The sequence below is a fragment of the Heterodontus francisci genome, chromosome 13 (genome assembly GCF_036365525.1).
Source record: "Heterodontus francisci isolate sHetFra1 chromosome 13, sHetFra1.hap1, whole genome shotgun sequence".
NCBI lineage: Eukaryota > Metazoa > Chordata > Chondrichthyes > Heterodontiformes > Heterodontidae > Heterodontus > Heterodontus francisci.
Genome location: NC_090383.1, coordinates 66,023,323 through 66,046,616, shown reverse-complemented (window position 1 = coordinate 66,046,616; position 23,294 = coordinate 66,023,323). Strand labels below are relative to the sequence as shown.

The following is a 23,294-nucleotide window of genomic DNA, read 5'->3' as shown; positions in this document are numbered from 1 at the left end:
TCCATTCCTCCGCTGCTTTCTTTGTTGTTGACCCCCTCCTTCTTGCCTTTGCCTTCAGCCTACCTAACTGCTGCATGTGTGCCTTTAAAAATTGTGGCTGTATGTGAGCTGCCGCCATTAGGGCCCACCCCCGCCATTATTTGGCCAGCTTCCCCGCCTGCAGGTAGGCGGTGGCGTAGTGGTATTGTCACTGGACTAGTAACCCAGAGACCCAGGGTATTGCTCTGGGGACATGGGTTCAAATCCCACCACAGCAGAAGGTGGAATTTGAATTCAATTAATAAATCTGCCTACATTTCTGCCTGATGTGACCCTTCGTCAGACCAAACCTAATTCAAAAGAGTGACTCCCACACCATACCACACTCGCCCAGCTTCAGGGAGGTGAGGCTCAGTCCTCAGAGAGAAGCACCAAAGCTCCCGAAAAAAAACATTATACAACAGTGGACATTACAGGCTACCATAAACTCCCTTGCTCCAGTTTGTGTTGCTCTTTGTCCCTCCCTCATCTCCTTCCCTCTGGCTTATGTTCCTCTCTCCCTTCAGTTTGTGTTTCTCTCTCTCCCTCCCTCCCCCAGTTTGTGCTTTACTCTCAGTCCCTCCGCTAATTTGCGTTTCTCTCCCCTCCTCCCCAGTTTATATTGCTCTCTCTCGCTCTTTCTGTCTCATCCTCCCCATTTTGTGTTTCTTCCTTCTCTCACACTTCGTCAGTTTGTGTTGTGATGTCTCTCAGTTGCTCTCTCAGGACTCGGCAGAGTTTCCAGGTGATATTTGTTGACCCTGATGCTGCCATCCTCTCAACCTGCCATGAGGAAGTGAGTTTTGAGTAATGGGGAGACCATCAGGGCCCAGACAACGCAGCTTGATTGCAAGCCATGACAGCCGGGTACTGTGCATGCACGAACAGCGCATATGAGGACTATTTCTCCCGAGTCACTATCAGCAGCACTCGGGAGATCAATTGGCCATTTCAATAAAGTTTGGGAACCCTAGGAACCTACTGTTGATCACCATTGCTGGCTGTGGTCTAAAAAGTCCTGTCTAACATCATGTGACACTCAACCAGGGAGGCTCATAAAAAGATCAATGAAGCTGAGGAGTCTCACTCCAGCAGGTAGTGAATTGTTCCTAGAGGTTTGTTTTGCTTTGTATGTGTCTTTTTGTGTCAATCTTGCCATCCACATTCCTGTTAGTGATGGAAGGCATCTAAAATGAGCCTTTTTCTATAATTTTTATTAAAGCCTATTGATACATACAATCCTGTGTATTTAAAATGTTAATTTATTCTCCAGACATTTGCAGTTGTGTACATATTGTGAACATAGTGCATGATTTATAGGCCTTGGATGGTTTATACATAATCTTTAGATTGTAATACTAATGATATTTCCCAAAATTAAGCTGAGCATGACATATATGAAGTATTCCATCTGTTTACAGATCTTTGATGTTGCTTGGGATCCGCATCAGCCAAACAGACTTGTTAGCTGTGGAGTGAAACATATTAAGGTAAATATCCTAGGTTCATCTTGTACTTTCTGTTATTTAAAAATGCTTATATCAAATAGTTGCTTTCATTGAAGTAGAATCTTGTCTGTTTACCTCTTCCACAGGCTTGGATCTAATAAAACTGTAAAGCCAAAACTGTGGCCTGAATGAAAGTTGATATTTTACTTTAAGTGCAGATGTGAAAAGTTCCTGTTTTAACTAACGACAGGCTATTTACTTGGAACCTATCGAATAAATTACAAATGAAAATGTGAAAAGCTGAAGAGAAAATGGACTTAGTGGGCAGGTTAGTAGCTAGGTAATGAAATCTGTAGTTGGAATAAGTGGCAATACTTAGTGTAATTCAGTGGATCACTTCCAGAATTCCTTCATTTGTGCTTTACAGAACATTAAAAAAATTTCTGGAATAGCTATAGGACAGCTTCACTACATCTGCTCAAATGGTTGACATTCAAGCAATTTTTTTCTTCACACACAAAATCTGTCTTGTAACTGTACGCACTAAGAATCACTTTTAGGTGACTGTTATAGAAAATTGCCTTTTCAAAGAAATATTGGAACTAGACCCCAGTTGTCTCCATCTTGGTGCAATGCACAGGAAAAATATTGTGGGGCAAGATTTAAACTTTTGCCAGCCAATCGGCAGAATGTATCATCTGTGCACCTGTGCGGGGAGCAAAGAGATCAGAACCACTTGAAGGACCGAGCATAACTTTCTGACCAAGGAATTATCAAAACAGCAAGGCTATGTGGGCAGTCAGCCTTTTATTAAGGGACAAGCTATGAGGGCCTTCGCTGAGGTGAAGCGATTAGGGACTAAAGATTGGATAAGGCCCATTAACGGGTGTGGAGATTGTGATATGGGATTACCCTGCACTTCGTGATGCCTGCTCATCTCCGTGAATGTGGCATGTAACACAATGCTAAATGCGCTGCTGAAAGGTTGCATGTTGAGCAGGGGAGCCATGTTTGTCCAACAATTTGTCCACTAGCAACAATTAAAGCTAACCTGCACTTCTTGAAACCAGTCTGCACCTTTTAAAGGGAAGGTGCATTCTGGCTGCAGCAGGGGCTAGAGGTGGCTGGGAAAGACTTTGTGAGCAGGAAGAAATTTGAGAAATGGAACAGCAACCCAGAGGGAGGGCTCCTAGGTTCTCCCGATAAAGTGCTGGAGGCCTTAGTGCAGGCAGTGAAAAGGAGGAGAAAGTTCATCTATGCGCAGAGGGTCAGGAAACCCTAAAGACAAGCACTTAGGAGTGAATGGGAGCAGATAACTGTAGTGTTTGATCTGTGTTTGATTGTGTTAGGCTGTCCATTGATCTGTGTTTGATTGTCGAAGCCTAATTGAAACTAAAACAAAAAGGAACAGTGACTGTGTTCTGAGAAAGACATTGTGCTGAAATCTTATAACTGCTGAGATATTTTAAAGTACTGTAAACAAACCAGTTGGTGATTTAATACAAGTGTGATATCTGCATTGCTGTGAGATAAATCAAATATATAATATCTAGTAACCTGGCATAAACATAACAAAACATGGCTACAAGCATGATTCAGCAAAATGTAATTTTATCAACTCCAGAACGATTTCTTTCAACGACGGGAAATCCTCCCTTGTGCTAGACGCGATGGATTTCGGGGTTCAAGACCTACTTGCTCGCTATGGGGATGGACACTTAAGATGTAGCAGCGAACCGTAAGAAAGCGATACTTGTACATTGTCTCAGAGCAGAGGGCCAGCGAATATCAGAGCAGCTCACAGAAAATATGTCAACGTTTGATATGGTGGTAGGGACTCTTGAAAAATACTTTGGGCCAAAGAAAAGTGTGATGATGGAGTGATACGCATTCTACCAGAGATCCCAGGGACATGGTGAGCCCATTAAACAATATGTGACAGTATTGCAGAAATTGACGTCTACATATAAATTTGGTACACTAACCAATGAACTAATTTGTGACCAATTAATTGAAAAGACTTCAATTCCACGAGTTAGGGAACATCTCCTCATGGAGGATGATGATTTAACCTTGGAAAAAACCATAACCTTGGCAGTCCAGACCAAATCTGCCATGTTAGATTCAAAGTGGTTACACACACATCCGCCCTTAGACTCAGGGTTTCAGACACAGCTTGCCCAACTAGCTTCAGTGCAAGTGTTAAGACCAAGAAGACCTCAGCAACCTCATCAAAATGTGCCCCAAAATGGTCAGTTACCTTCAAAACTGTGGCCAAATTGTGGAAATGCTCATCAAGTCACAACATCACGTCCAGCTTGTGGGGAAAAGTGTAACTCATGTTTAAAGTGGAACCATTTTGCAAAGGTGTGCAAGTCGTCGAAGAAAAAGACTTCATCGGTTCGACATGTGATGGAGTCTCTTCCTGAGAGTGAGATACAACATGTATTTACCATCACAAACAGTAAAGCACCAGGTCATTTGAAGGAGTTCTCTGGGCTGCTGTTCCATTTCATAGATTTCGTCCTGCTCACAAAGTCTCTCCCAGCCTCTCAGTGTCACTTCTTATCGACGTTGACACGAAATCATCTATTTTGAGTGACAAACTCTACCATTGGTATTTTTCGCAATTCTCTCGCTCCTGCAACAGGCGCTCTTCAAGCTTATGACGACACTATCTTTCCAGTTTTGGGAACCTAGACAGGTTCAAATTCTCTGTAGCTAAAGGCCAAACCCATATGGGGGTAAACCTTTTCGATAGGCTTGGATTCAAACTTGCTGACCCCACCGGAGCACACGTTAACGGGATTGATGATGCAGATTATACATGCCAGTAGCCCTCCTTATTTACTGGATTTGGGGAGATTAAAGAGTACTGTCATGCTCCTTGCATTGACACATCAATTCTACCAGTTTCACAAAATTTGAGACGGTTGCCATTTGCAATCTGTGCCGGTGTCACATGAGTTGAAACGACTAGAAGTACATGGTGTCATTGAGCAAATCGACTCATCACGCGGATATCAAATCTAGTCATTGCACAACGTAAAAATGGCAAACTTAGACTATGCATTGACCGAATGGCAGTCAACAAAGCTATCATACCAGACAAGTCTCCAATTTCTACAATTCAAGAACTATCAGCATCATTTCATGACTCCACAGTCTTCACAAAGCTTGATATGCGACGGAGTTATCTTAGATACCTCTAGAAGAGCAAAGCAGATATCTTACAGCTTTTGTTACCCATGAAGGTGTGTTTCAGTACCGCAGAATGCCATTTGGATTAAGTTCAGCACCTAGCACATTCCAGGATATCATTTCTTCAGTCTTGTTGGATGTTGAGGGAATGCTTAACCTTCTTGATGATGTCATTGTCCATAGAAAGGACAAAGCTGAACATGATCAACACTTATCAGCAGTGCTCACCCGACTTGCAAAACACAATTTGACACTCAACAAGGACAGATGCATATTTGCGGCGCCCGAGATTAACTTTCTGGGTTCGAGTGACAACAGTTGGAGTAAAGCCTACATACTCTCTGACCGGAAAGACACCAGTCGAACTTATGATAGGTCTCAACTTTCGCATGCCACTGACCATTCTTAAGCCCTCGCTATCAGTTAATGAGAATGTCAGAGCAAAAGCAAATTAAATCGTAAAGCGACAGGTAAAGCAATAGTATACTTTGACAAACGTACAGGCGCAAGGGAACCACAATTTAATGTTGGAGATTGGGTTTGAATCAAAGGGCCAAATTGCGACCACAAACTTGCTTCATCAGTATCCGGTCCAAAGCAGATTAAATGTTTGCTAGCTACCAGTGCTTATCTGTTGGATGACAACAGCAAGTGGAATGCGAGACGTTTGATAGAGAGCAGACCAAGATATTTTGAGGATAATTGTTATGAGGATACATTTCTTTTTCCTATGAGTGATATTGATAATCCATCTCAAACAGATCTACAACCTTAAATTCATAAATCTAATCGCAGACCTAAGAGACCTTTCTTTCTCAAAGACTATTTCTGTACTTAGAGAAAACAGACAAGTTAAACATTAAGAAATAACTTGATGTATATATGTTTATCGTTTCGAATATTTTTGAATTAAAGTAATGTCTTTAGTTAAAAGGGGGAAAGTGTAGTGTGTGTTTGATCAGGGTTTGATTGTATTAGTCTGTCTATTGATCAGTGTTCACTGTTTGATTGTTGAAGCCTAGTTGAAACTGAAACAAAAAGGAACAGTGATTGTGTTCTGAGAAAGACATTGTGCTGAAATCTTGTATGTGCTGAGATATCTTAAAGTACTGTAAATAAATCAGTTGGTGATTTAATACAAGTGTGATATCTGCATTGTTCTGAGATGAATTAGATATATAAAATCCAGCAACTCGGCGTAAACATAACAATAACCACAGAGTTCAAAGCCTGGAGTCTGGCCCAGAGGTTCTGGATACAGTGCAAGAGAAAGTTCAGTGACCTCAGACGAGTGGTCAAGGTCAGTGACTGCATCTTCAAATGCCATATCCTATCAACTGCTTCACCAACCTCACACAGTGCTCAATGTGCTACACCCTCATCACTCACCCATCAATCAGGTCTAGCAATCAGGACTCATGCCTAATATTCATACGCTTCACCTCACTTTCACACACTTGGCACTGCTGCAAGCCTCACAGTCACATCTTAGTGCTTCCACATTCTACCAGTTATTTAGCTATGAGTGGCACATCACCCAAACACATTGCAAAATGCTCAATGACTCTCCTCCCTCTCTCTTGCAGGACAGGGTGCATATAACAGGAGGAAGCAGCAAAGAACCAGCGGAGGGTGGGGGGCAGGCACATATGCGTGTCCTCACACAGTTGAAGGAGCCAGTAGTCTGCATTATTGGCACAGCCATTACCGAGGCCATTGCAACTGGTGTCGCTGAAACATTCAAGGTTGATGGTATGTTCTTGCCTTATGCGCTTTCTCAAATTCCACTTCACTTCTTCTGCAATCTGGTATGAAGTACATGCTGTGGATGCTTTCCACCCACCCCACCAATTCTCTCACCCTAACTATCCTCTTGCACGTTTATGCTTTCAGATGCTGAAGACCTGCCGTCTGACCAGCCAGTGGTGTGTGACGATGAAGGGTGAGAAGAAGAGCACACCTCTGAAGAGAAAGCACTGGCACTTGCTCTGATGACTACCACAAGCTCAGATACTGGCACTGTGTGTACCTCAGAGGGTAGTATAGAGAGGGGATCTCCATATGGTGGGCTGAATTTTATGGGCCCCCCTGTGGCAGATTCGTAGATAATTACGATGGGAGGTGGGGGACAGAGGACCACTCGCAACGCAAATTGGTCGGGGGCGGGATAGGCCGACGCCTTCCTGCCCACAGGCCAAGTGAGGCCCTTAAGTGGCCTATTAATAGCCACTTAAGGACCTCTTCCTGTCACTGCTTGGATTTAACTAGCAGCGGGGAGGCCTCTGCCAGGTGGGGAGATTGCCCAGTAAAACAAAGCAACCTCCTTGGGGGCTTGTGGGTGGGGCATACCTCCATGGGCAATCTGTGGCCCAAGGAAGGCCCCTGCTGGGAAAAAATCTACCCCTGTAAGCCCCCCTCTCCCTGCAATGCATTGGTGCATTGGCAGGCCTGCCAGAGAGCCTCTTGTCACTGTCAAGGAGCATCTAGGAGTCCGGCTCCAACTTAAGAACATAGGAAAAGGAATATGCCGTTTAGCCCCTCGAGCCTTTCTGCCATTCTGTGAGATCATGGCTGATCTGTGACCTAATTCTGTATATCTGCTTTTTCCCCAAAATTCCTTAATAATTTTGGCTAACAAAAATCTATCAATCTCAGTTTTAAAATTAACAATTGATCTAGCATCAATTGCCATTTGCGGAAGAGAGTTCCAAACTTCTACCACCCTTTGCATGAAGAAGTGTTTTCTAATTTCACTCCTGAAAGGTCTGGCTGTAATTTATTGACTATGTCTCATACTCCTAGACTCCCCAACTAGCAGAACCCGAATGATACAATTAAGAGTGCATTATTCACTAGCATCAGTCACAGGAACACCAACAGAAAGAGAAAAATATAAAGCCGACACCAAAACACAGAAATCTTAAGGTCTTGTGTGTAATTCTACAGTGACACAGCAGTGTTTTACCTGTCTGGTGAGCACATTTTAGAGATCCACTACAGCTTGAGGTAGCTTCCTTATATTGCTGTTAATTGGAAACAGGAGGTTCTTTCTTTTTCTTCTTTCTTTTGGGCTTCCTTATCTCGAGAGACAATGGATACGCGCCTGGAGGTGGTCAGTGGTTTGTGAAGCAGCGCCTGGAGTGGCTATAAAGGCCAATTCTGGAGTGACAGGCTCTTCCACAGGTGCTGCAGAGAAATTTGTTTGTTGGGGCTGTTGCACAGTTGGCTCTCCCCTTGCGCCTCTGTCTTTTTTCCTGCCAACTACTAAGTCTCTTCGACTCGCCACAATTTAGCCCTGTCTTTATGGCTGCCCGCCAGCTCTGGCGAATGCTGGCAACTGACTCCCACGACTTGTGATCAATGTCACACGATTTCATGTCGCGTTTGCAGACGTCTTTATAACGGAGACATGGACGGCCGGTGGGTCTGATACCAGTGGCGAGCTCGCTGTACAATGTGTCTTTGGGGATCCTGCCATCTTCCATGCGGCTCACATGGCCAAGCCATCTCAAGCGCCGCTGACTCAGTAGTGTGTATAAGCTGGGGGTGTTGGCCGCTTCAAGGACTTCTGTGTTGGAGATATAGTCCTGCCACCTGATGCCAATTATTCTCCGAAGGCAGCGAAGATGGAATGAATTGAGACGTCGCTCTTGGCTGGCATACGTTGTCCAGGCCTCGCTGCCGTAGAGCAAGGTACTGAGGACACAGGCCTGATACACTCGGACTTTTGTGTTCCGTGTCAGTGCGCCATTTTCCCACACTCTCTTGGCCAGTCTGGACATAGCAGTGGAAGCCTTACCCATGCGCTTGTTGATTTCTGCATCTAGAGACAGGTTACTGGTGATAGTTGAGCCTAGGTAGGTGAACTCTTGAACCACTTCCAGAGCGTGGTCGCCAATATTGATGGATGGAGCATTTCTGACATCCTGCCCCATGATGTTCGTTTTCTTGAGGCTGATGGTTAGGCCAAATTCATTGCAGGCAGACGCAAACCTGTCGATGAGACTCTGCAGGCATTCTTCAGTGTGAGATGTTAAAGCAGCATCGTCAGCAAAGAGGAGTTCTCTGATGAGGACTTTCCGTACTTTGGACTTCGCTCTTAGACGGGCAAGGTTGAACAACCTGCCCCCTGATCTTGTGTGGAGGAAAATTCCTTCTTCAGAGGATTTGAACGCATGTGAAAGCAGCAGGGAGAAGAAAATCCCAAAAAGTGTGGGTGCGAGAACACAGCCCTGTTTCACACCACTCAGGATAGGAAAGGGCTCTGATGAGGAGCCACCATGTTGAATTGTGCCTTTCATATTGTCATGGAATGAGGTGATGATACTTAGTAGCTTTGGTGGACATCCGATCTTTTCTAGTAGTCTGAAGAGACCACGTCTGCTGACGAGGTCAAAGGCTTTGGTGAGATCAATGAAAGCAATGTAGAGGGGCATCTGTTGTTCACGGCATTTCTCCTGTATCTGACGAAGGGAGAACAGCATGTCAATAGTCGATCTCTCTGCACGAAAGCCACACTGTGCCTCAGGGTAGACGCGCTCGGCCAGCTTCTGGAGCCTGTTCAGAGCGACTCGAGCAAAGACTTTCCCCACTATGCTGAGCAGGGAGATTCCACGGTAGTTGTTGCAGTCACCGCGGTCACCTTTGTTTTTATAGAGGGTGATGATGTTGGCATCGCGCATGTCCTGGGGTACTGCTCCCTCGTCCCAGCACAGGCATAGCAGTTCATGTAGTGCTGAGAGTATAGCAGGCTTGGCACTCTTGATTATTTCAGGGGTAATGCTGTCCTTTCCAGGGGCTTTTCCGCTGGCTAGGGAATCAATGGCATCACTGAGTTCCGATTTGGTTGGCTGTATGTCCAGCTCATCCATGACTGGTAGAGGCTGGGCTGCATTGAGGGCAGTCTCAGTGACAGCATTCTCCCTGGAGTACAGTTCTAGGTAGTGCTCAACCCAGCGGTCCATCTGTTTGCGTTGGTCAGTGATTATGTCCCCCGATTTAGATTTGAGGGGGGTGATCTTCTTGATGGTTGGCCCAAGAGCTCTCTTCATGCCATCATACATTCCTCTGATGTTTCCGGTGTCTGAGGCCAGCTGAATATGACTGCATAGGTGTTGCCAGTAGTCGTTTGCGCAACGCCTAGCTGTTCTTTGTGCAGTACTTCTGGCTGCTTTAAGTGCTGCGGATGTTAAATCGCTGGGGGCTTTCTTGTAGTTCAAAAGTGCAATGCGCTTAGCGGCTATGACAGGTTCCAGCTCTTCGTTATGAGATTGAAACCAGTCTGCATTTCTCTTCGCACTTTTGCCGTAGGTGGTCAAAGCTGACTCATAGATGGCGTCTCTGATGTGGGCCCACTTGGTCTCAGCATCCCCTGTGGGAGTGTTTTGAAGGGCTGTTACAAGTGAATTTAGAAATTTTTGTAACAGCTGTGGGTGAGAAATTCTGCTCGTGTTGATGCGCGGGCGGCCCTTCTGCTTGGAATGATGCAACTTCTTTGGTCTGAGTCTAACCTTGCTGCACACCAGGGAGTGGTCGGTGTCGCAGTCCGCACTGTGGAAGCTGCGTGTGATTTGAACACTGTTTAAGGCGGCTCGCCTTGTGACAATGAGGTCTAGCTGGTGCCAACGACGTGATCTTGGGTGCCTCCATGAAACCTGGTGACAGGGTTTAGTGTGAAAGAACGAGTTGGTGATGCAGAGGTTATGATAAGTACACAACTCAAGCAGTTGTGTACTTATCAAACAGGAGGTATGTTGGGCCAATAGGTGTGAATGCACATTTAACCATAATACCACTATGGAGAAAGGACGAATAATTCGTCCTCTCACAGAAAGCTAGATATATATTTTTTACAATAAAACGTAACTTCTTGCTTGTGTAATGTTTTCACGGCCTGACATGGTGGATGGAGCTTGCAAGCACAGACTCTACATACCTTAAGCCCCTGGATCCAGTGATCTTCAAGCCTTTTATTCCTGGTGTTGCAATGGGCTCAAGATTAATGCAAAATATATTCCTGCAAAATCATTACCATCCCTCACCTCCAAAACTTTGCCTGCCTAAACCTCATGACACATCTCAATTAGACATTGATACACATGGAATGCACTCGTCCTTCCAGTCCTCAAAAACAAAAGTTTGGCATTAGAAAATTATTCAATTTTTTTTCATGTTTGCAGTATCCCACAAAAGAAATTAATACATACAATTATCCTGTCTTTCCAAATAAGGCAAACAAACAAAACCTAAACCTTATTTTGGTGGCAGAGGGAAACAGAGAGAGCATTCTCTTTATGTTTGCCATGTTGTATGGTTGTATTTAAAAAAATTCTTAATAGGTCCATTTAAAAAGACGTCGAGACTTTACAACAACAACTTGCATTTATATAGGAGCATAGAAACAGAAGGAAGCTATTTAGCCCATGTTCCGCCATTCAATGAGATCATAGCTGATCTGTGACCTAATGTCATATACCTGCCTTCATCTCCCTTATTGCCTGTGGTTAACAAAAATCTATCAATCTCGGTTTTAAAATTAACAATTGATCTAGAATCAATTGCTGTTTGCGAAAGAGAGTTCCAAACTTCTATCACCCTTTGCATGAAGAAGTGTTTCCTAGTTTCACTCCTGAAAGGTCTGGCTCTAATTTTTTGACTCTGCCGCCTAGTCCTAGATTCCCCAGCTAGTATAAATAGTTTCTCTCAATCTACCTCAATGTTCCCTTCAATATTTTGAAAACTCAAATCACCCCTTATCCTTCTAAATTCCAGGAAATGCAACTCTAGTTTAATCTTGTAGCTTAAACCTTGGAGTCCAGGTACCATTCTAGTAAATCTATGCTGCACTCCCTCCAAGGCCATGTATCCTTCCTCATGTGTGGTGCCCAGAACTGCTCACAGTACTCCAGGTGTGGTCTTACCAGGGCTTTGATAACTGTAACATGGCTTCTACCTCATAAAGACCAGCATTCCATTAGCCATTTTTATTATTTTTTATACCTGTTCATGATATTTTAATGACCTGTGTACCTGGACCCCAAAGTCTCTTTAGACCTCCATGTTTTCTATTTCACCATTTAGAAAGTATCCTGTTGAATCCTTTCTAGGCCCAAAGTGGATAATGTGCATTGAAATCCATTTACCACAGTTTTGCCCATTCTAAATCTCTTTGTAATCTTATGCTTCCATCTACACTGCCTACAATACCACCTATCTTTGTTCATCAGCAAATTTGCATATTTGACTTTCTATCCCACCATCTAAGTCCTTTATGAATATAATGAATAGTTAAGATCCAACACAGATCCTTGCTAGTCACATTCTGCCAATTGGAGTATCTGCCCATTGGAGTATCTGCCCATTATCCCAACCCTATGTCTCCTTCCAATCAGCCAGTTTCCTAACCAGGTCAATAGTTTGCCTACAATTTCATGAACAGTCTCTTATGAGGGACATTATTAAATGCCTCTTGATGTCTTTGAAAATAATACCCGTAAGCATTCCCGTGTCCACTACTTTAGTCACCTCTTCAAAAAATCTAACACTCTGTCCTTTAATAATAGACTCTAGCAATTTCCCAACAACAGATGATAGGCTGACTGGGCTATAATTCCCTGGTTTTCCTCTCTTAAATAGCGGAGAGACAAGTGCAGTTTTCTAATCTAAATGAAGGGTTCCTGAATCGAGAGTACTTTGGACGATTATAGCTACGGCATCTACAGTGTTCTCATAGTCATTTGCAGCGCAGAAGGAGGCCATTCAGCCCTGGAGTTCATGCTACCTACTTTTAAAAGCCTGGAATGGAAACTATCTGGTCCTGGGGATTTGTTGCTCTTTCATGGCATTAATTTCTCCATTACTGTTATCTTGCTTATGTTAATTTTGTTGAGTCCCTGTCCCTGGTATAGCAACCTTCAACATAGTAAAATGACCCAAGGCTTTTCACAGGAATGCTATCATAAAATGTGACACCATGATATTAGAACAGCTGACCAAAGATTTAGGCAAAGAGCAAGGTTTTAAGAAGCAGCTTAAAGGAGGAGAGAGGTCTGGGGAGGGAATGCTAGAACTTAGGACCTACGTAGCTGAAGGCAAGACTGCCAATGGAGAGGTGAAGGAAATTGGGGATGTGCCAGAGGCCAGAACTGAAGGAGCGCAGAGATCTCCAAGTCCTGGAGGAGGTTGCAGAGATGGGAGCGAGGCTATGGAGGGATTTGAATACCAGGATGAGAATGTTAAAATCAAGACATTGCTAGAGTGGGACGCTATGCACATCAGCAACTGGGTACAGGGCTTTGCACAGAGCTTGGAGCCCATCCTATCCAGCGTGGAAGTGGTAACCAACTCTGACAGCACTTGTGGACCCAGCCATGTTGCAGCACCTAGTGGCCGATATCTCAGCTTCTATTGCAGTGCAGGCAGAAGCCACTCAATGTCTGAGTGCTATAGTGGAAGCTCAGACTAAGGTCATGAGATCGCTGCTAGTTGCCATGCAAGCCCAGCTTGATGCCATGCAGTCTAGAACTGCTTTCATCATGGTTGTGGATATTCGAAGGGGCTTGCAGGATCTCAGAGCAGTCCAGCAATCTGTGCTCCAGCAGATTACTGGCACTGCCCTGGGAGAGTGCCAATGGCTCCATGGTACGCAAATCTGCTGCCCTGTCTCAAGATGACAGCCTTCATACTCCCAACATTGGCACTCTGCCATTACCTCTGCTGTTGCCTCTCATCTAGCCAGTACAGACTGGTGGTGCTGTCTGAGGCTGGGCCCTTAGGGCCCAGAGCTGTCAGAGATCATCCTGCAAGGTCATCTACAGTCTACCCCATTGAAAATCAGCAGACTTCCTCCAGCCGTGCTGCAGCCAGAGGATAGCATTGCATAGGAACAGGCAATAAGGGAATGCAGAAGAGTAAATAGTTGAGTATTGTATTTATTATTGGAAGTGTTGCTTGGACAAAGTTGGCATGGAATGGTTGGTTTGTGATGTCTTTTATTTCAGCTTTTTGGCCAAGAGGACACTGTGATGGTCCGTGACAGTGGAATGGAAAGGTGGGGAAGTGTGGAGCAATGGTGATCTGGGGAGATTTTCAGGAGAACAGGAGACTGATGAGACATTCACTGACTGCCTGTCCGGAGCAATGATGTCCTGGATGTCTTCTCTGATCCTCCTCTTCCTCCTGCTGTTCTTCCTCTTGTGGTGGTCGCTGAAGGCCTACTGGTGAGGGCTGCACCCTCATGATTGTGCTAGGTCATGTCGGACACAGCAGACCATCACGAATCGTGAGACATGTTCCTGTTAGTACTGGAGGTCTCCCTTCAAGTGGTCCAGGCAGTGGAACCTTTGTTTGCCGATAATCTGCTCCACGACATGGTGGCTCAAAGATGGTGGGAAGGGCTGACTGGTGCAGGATAAAAGCATGGTGCTTACTAACAATAGCTGAAATTCACCAACATGATGGTCTGTGCGTGGTTTCTAATTGCATGTTCAGGAAGTGGAACCCGTTGCAGTTGCAGAACATCTGCTCGTTGAGATGTAGCATCTACAGAGCCACGTTTGCACAGTCGACGGCACCCTGCACCATGGGGAAACCTGCTATACTGGAAAAGCCAGGTGCCTTCTCTTCCTGCTTCTCGTTGTGTACAGGGCCTCCATAAGCTCCTGGATGCAGTTAGGCACAGTGCACTGAAGAATGTTGGCTATTTTGCCGACGTCAATCTGGAAGGATACACCGGTGTAGAAATTGAGTGCCATGGCGACTTTGACGGCCATCGGAAGTGGCATTTTTGCCCTGCTCTGCAGCTCCAGGTCTGGTTGGAGGAGGTAGCACTATTCTGTGGCACTATCCTTGGTGAAGTGGACCAATGCAGACACTGGTACTGGCTGAGGTGGAGGTAGGAGAAGTGCTCTCTGAAGACCTTAGGTGAGTAATGCCTTCTGTTGAGAGCCCTCCTCTGTCAACAGCTTCTCCTTACTGCTGCCTCTTCTTCATCTCCATGTCATGCTGCAGCCCAAGTGGAACTGCAACTATAATCCCCATGACTGGCAACACGTTTTCTGCTCAGAGGCCTTTCAAATCCACACCACTCCTTCCAAAGGTCGAGCACCATTCCCTTCCGACTGAAAGAACCTCTGTCAACTCCTCCAAGACCACTCTACGCAGTGCTTCCACTAACTCTGCAGCAGCAAAAGAAAGTCAAAAGCTCGTCCTCTGCAAATTGAATGGTGGTTCCTTTACATAGTGGGAGTGGTCCCTTGTGCGGCTGAATGCACGTTCAGATGTGCGTGTTTAAGAGAGGGCATTTGACAGGACCTGCAGGGTCCAAAATGGCAGATTGATGCCAAATCAGCATTAATATGGTGACTGATGTCATGACTTGCCCACTCTGCAGGGATCCAGCATATGCACGGGATGTGTGCATGGCACACCCGCACTATTGCCCTTCCAAATATGATGACTCACGTGGACTGCACTGGAAATTGTTGGGAGCAGCCTCCCCTGCCATTTTTTCCTCTGCTGGCTTCTGTAGTGCCGAAACAGCGGCACTAGAGAGCCAAATTTTGCGGCCTAGAAATATGAGAGCATTAGCAAGTAAAACTCCCGTTTAAGTTAAGTGAAGTAACCCATTAAAGTAAGGGTAGCATCGCATGCTCTCTACATTCTTATGAGAATATAAATTGTACAGATTGAATTACGCATCTCCAATCATAATTATCTTTCTTTACGTTTCACCATGACAGTGGAATAATGCAGCTCACAGTTTGAACAAAACTTTGTTTCATCGGGTATTTACTCAGTCTGCCTTCAGAGTGATAGAAGAGGTAACTATGTGAAGATAGAAATAACCAGTCCAGATCACAAAGGAATGCTTTTGTTAGGTCCATGGTAATGTGCTATTACATGGTGTTCCTGCTGATATCCTTCTGGTGGAAGTGGTGTGGGAGGCAGGCGTTTAGCTTCATGGGCCACTGGCACCAGTACTGGGGAAAGAGGGAGTTGCTGCACTGGGTCGGGCTCCACTTAAACTGGGTTAGTACCAGTGTCATGGAAATTGTGTAGCTAGGGGTTTATTAAACTAATAAAGAGGTGTGGGAGGATTCTGGAAAGGATAAATTCAAAAGCAGCAAGGGAAATGTCAAGGTTGTCGAGCAGAGCAGCATTTTGGGTAAAAGGAAGCAGAAGGTCAGGAAGGAACAGTGAAAGGGTATTTGTGTCTAAGGTGACGTCAGAGAAAATTGGAGAAGAGTCAAAGCTAAAGGCACTGTATCTGAATGCGTGAAGCATTTGCAACAACTTAGTTGAATTAATAGCACAGATAGAAATTAATAGGTTTGATTGAATAGCCATTATGGAAACATGGTTGCAAAGTGACCAAGGTTGGGAACTAAATATTCCAAGATACTTAACTTTTGGAAGAGATAGGCAAAATGGAAAAGGAAGAGGGATAGCCCTGATAATAAAGGATGGGATAAATACAATAGAGAGAAAGGATCTTAGCTCAACAAATTAGTTGAATAAGTTTGGGTGGAGCTAAGAAATAGCAAGGGGACTTATTTAGAGGCCCCCTAACCGTATAATGTAGAATCACAGAATGGTTACAGCACAGAAGGAGGCCATTCAGTCTGTTGTGACCATGCCAGCTCTGAAAGAGCAAGTCAGCTAATCCCACTCTCCCACCCTTTCCCCATACATCTGCACATTTTTTCTGTTCAGGTCATAGCGTTATTAGGGCACAGAAGGGGCCCATTTAATCAATGCGAGTGCTTGTCCAATCTCCTTTTGAAAGCCACGATTGAATCTGCCTCCATCATACTCTCAGGCATTGCATTCCAGATCCTAACTTCTTGCTGTATAAAAAAAAGTTCTTCCTCATGTCACCATTGGTTCACTATAAATTGGTGTCCACTTATTCTTGACACTTCTATCAATCGGAACAGTTTCTCTCTATCTACTCAGTAGTTGTACTGTCAGGTATAGTATAAATCAGGAAATTCGAAGTGCATGTAGTAAGGTTAATGCAGTTATCATGGGAGAGATCAATCTTCATATAGACTAGGAAAACCAAATTTGCAATAATAGTGTGGAGGAGGAGTTCATGGAATGTATGCAAAATAGTTTTCTAAATCAGTATGTTGAGTAACCAACTAGGAACAAGCTATTTTGAATCTAGTATTGTGCAATGTGAAAGGGTTAATTAATAACCTTGTAGTGAAAGGGCCTCTAGGAAAGTGTGACCGTAATATGATAGAATTTTGTATTTAATTTGGAAGTGATTTAGTTGAGCCTGAAACTAGGGTCTCAAATGTAAACTCAGCAAACTTAGTAGGTTTGAGAGGCGAGTTGGCTAAGGTAGATTGGGAAAACAACATTAAAAGATTTAGACAAGCAATGGCTACCATTGAAATAATTAATTGCAACAAATACACATTCCTTTAAGGCACAGAAGCCCCACAGCAAAGGTGGTCCAGCTGTGGCTAACAAGAGGAGTTAAAGATCGTATTAGATCAAAGGAAGAAGCTTATAGTGTTGCCAAAAGGAGAAGTAAGCCTGAGGATTGGGAGGATTTTAGAATTCAGCAAAGGAGAACCAAGAAATTGATGAGGGAATAGAATATGAGAGTAGACTAGCAAGAGATGTAAAAACAGAATGTAACATTTCTATAGGTATGTAAGTAGGAAGAGATTAGTGAAAGTAAACATGGGTCCATTAGAGGCTAAGGCAGGTAAAACTATTGGGAATAAGGAAATGCAGAGACATTAAACAAATATTTTGTATCTGTCATCACAATAGAAGACACAAAAAACATTCCAGAAATAATGTGGAAGCAAAGGTCGAGCATGAAATAAAATAAATTTAAAAAAATAGTAAATATAATTTAAAAAAAATAAAAAGAATGAGGAATTTAAAGGAATCAGTATAAGTAAAGAAATAGTACTGGAGAAATTAAGGGACTAAATGGCGACAAATCCCTTGGACCTGATGGCCTACATTCTAGCGGTTTAAAAGAAATTGCTGCAGAGATAGTTGATGCATTGGTTTTGATCTTTCAGAATTTCTTAGATTCTAGAACAGTTCCCAAGGATTGGAAGGTGGCAAACATAACTGCAATTTAAGAAAGGAGGAAGAGAGAAAACGGGGAACTATAGGCCAGTTAATCTAACATCAGTAGTAAGCAAAATGCTAGAATCTATTATTAGGGACATGATAACAGGGCACTTAGAAAATCATGATATGATTAAGCAGAGTCAACACAGGTTTATGAAAGGGAAATGGTGTTTGACCAATCTGTTAAGGGTTCTTTGAGGATATAGCTAGTAACATGGCTAAGGTGCCACACAAGAGGTTATTATACAAAATCAGGGCTCATGGGATTAGAGGTAATAAAGTAGCATGGATTGAAGATTGGTCAATAGAGAGAAAACAAAGTGTAGGAATAAATGGGACATTCTCGGGTTGGCAGGCCATAATTAGTGGGGTACTGCAAGGATCAGTACTTGAGCATCGGCTATTTACAATCTACATTAATGACTTAGATGAGGGGCCTGAGTGAAACATATCCAAGTTTGCTGGTGATACAAAGTTAGGTGTGAAAATAAGTGGTGAGGAGGATGCAAAGAGGCTGCAGAGGGAAATAGACAGGCTGGGTGAGTGGGCAAGAACATGACAGATGGAATAAAATATGGCAAAGTGTGAAGTTATTCACTTTGGTCGGAAAAATAAACAAGCAGGTATTTTTTGAATGTTGAGAGACTGGGAAATGTTTGCATTCAGAGTGACCTGGGTGTCTTTGTACATGAAACATAGAAAGTTAACATGCAGGTCCAGTAAGCAATTAGGAAGGCAAATGGTATGTTACCTTTTGTTACAAAGAGATTGGAGTATAAGAATAAAGGAGTCTTTCTTCAATTATATAGGGCATTGGTGGGGCTACACCTGAAGTCCTGTGTGCAATTTTGGCCTCTTACCTAAGGAAGGGGGGAACTGGTAGCTCATTTGGCTAGATGGTTAGTGTGTGCTTCAGAACACCAACAGCATGGTTTCAATTCCCGTTCCAGTCTGAACAAGGCAACAGGAAACACCTCATGTATCCTCTTCCCTAGTCATGCTCATCTCTCCTGCATGGAGAAAAAGAACAGAGGACCTGCCCTCGGGCAGACCACTGCCACAGCACCTAAGGCAGGACGTACTTGCTCTAGAGGGAGTGCAATGAAGATGCACTCGATATCTCAAACCTGTTGGACAATTTCAAGGGCTGAGGCTCCTCCACTTCTACCTTCTCAATTCCCCATACCTGCCTCACTCACAGTCACACTCTCCTGTCCCTGACCATGGACCAAATAAGACGACACTATCCTAAGGAGTGTGACCGCCTTCTGGAACAAAGTGTCCAGGTGACTTTCCCCCTCCCTGATGTGTTGCAGTGTCTGCAGCTTGGCCTCCAGTTCAAAGACTCTGAGCCAAAGTTCCTCCAGCCACAGATACTTACTGCAGATGTATTTGCCTTGCATTACACATGTGTCCACGAGCTGCCACGCATCACCTGCCCTGCCATCTTTATAGTGTTTAATTATTTTACTGATTAAATTTGAATTAATGTCTCTTGTCCTGCCTGTGCTTATGTTCTTACTATTTCAATAAATATTCCACTTACCCTGATTGAAATTCCCTAGTTCACATAAATAGGAAATACTTAGCAGCCAATCTAATAAGCTTTAATACTATTAGTAAACCTTACTGCTACTAATAAAACCTTACAATTACTAAAATTACCCGAGTTTTGAAAGATAAATGAGAAAAATACCAACCAATCAACCACCTGTTTTCCTGTGGTGAGAGGCTTTGATTGTTCTCAGAACGTAGTCAGTCCACTCTGAAGCCACAGACTGGACTGGATAGTTCTTTTAGGTGCTGCTGTCTGTTTCCTGGTCCTCCCCTCTCCCACTCTTTAGCCGTAGCTGGCAATAAATGTTTTACTTATCCCGATAGAAATTCCCTAGTTAAGATAAATAGGAAATACTCACTAGCCAATCCAATAATCTTTACTACTATTAGTAAACCTTACGATGACTGATAAAACCTTATAATTACTAAAATTATCTGAGTTTTGAAAGATAAATGAGAAAAATACCAACCAATCAACTACCTGTTTTCCTGTGACACACTTTCTTATCAGAACATGATCAGTCTGCTCCAGAGTCACAGACTTGGCTGGTGAAGAGGACAGGAGGTGTAGTACTTGCCACAGAGTACTTCGCTTCTGCCCTGTTTCTTGTTGCAGTGGCTCCTCCGTTCAACTGTTGGGTAATTGACCCCCACGATGTTTATGGCAGGGTCTCGGTGACTGTTCTGTGCCACCATGTTAAATGGGACAGATTCAGATTGGTTAGTGAGTATTTCCTATTTATCTTCACTCGGGAATTTCAATTGGGGTAAGTAGAACATTTATTACCTGACATACCTAAAAATGAGGCGCCAACCTGGTGAAGCTACAACACAGGACTACATTCTTCCTAAACAGCAGAAGCATCCTGCTCCTGGCATGCTCTCCTACACTCCTCATTGAACCAGGGTTGGTCCCATGGCTTGAATGGTAGCATGAGGGATATGTCAGGCTGTGAGTTTACAGATCGTGTTGGAATACAATTCTGCTGCGCTAATGGCCAATTTTGAACTGCTAGATCTGTTCTGAATCTGTCCCATTTAGCATGGTGGTAGTGCCACACAACACAAGTAATGGTGTCTTCAGTATGAAATTAAGGTTTAATCTCCACAAGGACTGTGCAGTGATCACTTATGAATAGATGCATCTGCACCAGATACTTTGGTGAGGACAGGATCAAGTAGGTTTTTTTCTCGTGTTGATTCTCTCACCAGCTGCCACTGGCACTGTCTGGCAGATATGTCCTTCAGGACTTGACCAGTTTAGTCAGTAGTGGTGCTACCATTGAGGTTCTCTACCTGGAGTACATTCTGTGCCTTTGCTTCCCTCAGTATGTCTTGCAAGTGGTGTTCAACATGGAGGAGTAGTGATTCATCAGTTGAGGGAGGGTGGTTGGCTGTAATCAGTGGGAGATTTACTTGCCCAGATTTGACCTGATGGCATGAGACTTCATGGAGTGCAGAGTCAATGTTGGGGACTCCCCGGGCCACTCCCTCCTGACTGTATACCACTGTGTCACCATTTCTGGTAGGTCTGTCCTACCGGTGGAACAGGACATACCCAGGCTGTTGCTTTACTAGTCTGTGGGATAACTGTCCCAAATATTAGTGGGAGGGACTTTGCAGGATCGATTGGGCTGGATGTGTATTTGTTGTATCCAGTGCCTGGGTCGATACTGGGTGGTCCATCTGTTTTTTTTCTTTACCATTTTTGTAACAGTCTGATACAACTGAGTGACCCATTTCAGAGGGTATTTAAGCGTCCACCACATTCACATATAGGCGAGACCAGGTAAGGACAGCAGATTTGCTTGCCTAAAGGACATCAGTGAACCAGATGCATTTTTTCGGCAATCCAATAGTTTCACGGTCACTACTACCGAGTATAGCTTTTTATTCCAGATTTATTTAATTCATTGAATTTAATTCTGTAGCTGCCATGGTGGACTTTGAATTTATGCCTCCGGAGCATTAGTCTAGGCCTCAGGATTACTAGTAAAGTAACATAACTACTATGCTTTTGTTCCCTAAAATCTTGCCATAGCTCCTCTGATCAGTACCCATTGTTTTCTACCCTTCAGCCAATTTCTTATCAATTCACATTATTTATCCTGAAACTCCACAGCTTTGAGTTTAACTTATAGCCTTTTATGTAGAACTTTATCAAGTGTATTTTGGAAGCCTTGTGCACTAAATTTGGGGATTTTTCAGTTCACGGGTCACCACCTCCTCAAAGAAGTCAAGGAGATTGGACATGCAGCTTGTTCCCATTCTGAATCTTTGCTGACTGCTGTTTGCTAGATTATTGTTATACAGATCCTCCTCAAATTTACTTGATAATTGATTCCATTATATTTACAATGAATAGAAGTTACTCTAATTGGGTTTTTGAATATGGGCATCACAATACCTGTTTGCAATTTAATAGTACCTCCCCAGTTTTCAGGGCCTCTTTCACAATGATGATTAATGACTCAAGAACATTCCTCCTAGCCTCTCTTCGCACTTTGGACTAAAACCGGGGATTTGTTTGTTTTGAGCCCTTTTATTCTGTATAATACGTGAATTTATATAAAATTTATCCATTTTGCCTTGGTTATTTCTGAGGAGGTCATATTGCTCATGTCTCCCGTTGTTAATACTGGGAGGAAAAAAGAATTCAGAATATTTAATATTTTCTGTAAATTTTCTATTTCAAAGCCATATGTATGGAAGAATTTGTTTTATTGTTGTTTTGCCTCTGGGCTATGCTTTTTCTAGATTCTCTTTACTCCTCTGATTGCCCTTTTAATATAATCTGCATTTTCCTATATACAGGCATGGGATAGACATCCCATGAGTCTTTGTAGCTGAATTTCCATGTGAGCGACTAGTGCAGCATCATCAGTGTAGAGGAGTTCTCTGATCAGGGCACAATGTGTTTTTATCTTCGCTTTCAGCCTTGATAGTTTGTAGAGCTTGCCATTTGACCTAGTGTGCAGACTCCTTCCATATCTGCAGGGAAAGCGAAGGTCAGGAGCATGAAGATGATGATGCCAAACAGAGTAGGGACGAGGACACAACCCTGTTTCACTCCATTCTTCAGTCCAAAACTGTCGGAAGTGGAGCCATCAAACTGTACAGTACAGCTCATGTTATCATGGAAGGAGCGGATGAGACTGAGGAGCTTTGGTGGACAGCCAGTTTTTCCCAAAATCTTGTAGAGCCCTGCTCTGCTGACGGTGTTGAATGCTTTAGTGAGACCTACGAAAGTAAGGTAAAGGGGTAGACTCTGTTTCTTACACTTCTGTTGTAGCTGGCGAATGGAGAAGATCATGCCCACAGTGGATTTTCCGGCATGGAAACCGCACAGTGCTTCCGGGTAGACTCGGTCGGCAAATAAATGGAGTCTTTTAAGTAACTTGTTCTCCTTGACTATAAGCATCAAGAAAACCATGGTCATGGGACAAGGTGTTGCATCTCCGCCCTTGATCACACTAAATAACACCCCACTGGAAATAGTTAACGAATTCTGCTGTCTTGGGTCCACGGTTACAATCTGTCGCTTGATGCAGAGTTTGATACACACGTAGGGAAAGCAGCTACCACCTTTGGCCAACTCGTGAAATGCGCATGGGATAACACCAAGTTGACCCTTGGGACAAAGCTAATGGTTTATAAGGCCTGTGTTCTCAACACCTTGCTGTATGGCTGTGAACATGGGCGACTTACAGCTACCAGGAAAAGAAGCTCAATAATTTCCATCTTCACTGTCTGCGGTGCATTATGGGTGTATCCTGACGGGACAAAATCACAACTGTGGCAGTCCTCTCAAAGGCAGAGCTTCCAAGTGTGTTGGTACTAATCAAACAGAGGCAGTTTCGGTGGATCGGACACGTCTGCAGGATGGAAGACGGTCACATACCCAAGGACCTTCGGTCTGGTGATGTAGCCCGGGCCAGAAGACCAGTGGGGCACCCAAAATTCCAC

General features: G+C 43.8%; 1 protein-coding gene across 1 annotated transcript in view; it reads left to right on the top strand.

The window, feature by feature from the left end:
* The window catches only part of LOC137376798 (echinoderm microtubule-associated protein-like 6), a 741,885-nt gene that overhangs the window by 189,329 nt on the left and 529,262 nt on the right, over positions 1 to 23,294 (top strand). Inside the window, exon 5 of the mRNA XM_068045814.1 lies at positions 1,440 to 1,508. Within this exon, the coding sequence (XP_067901915.1) occupies positions 1,440 to 1,508 (69 nt within the window). The remainder of the gene's footprint in view (positions 1 to 1,439; positions 1,509 to 23,294) is intronic.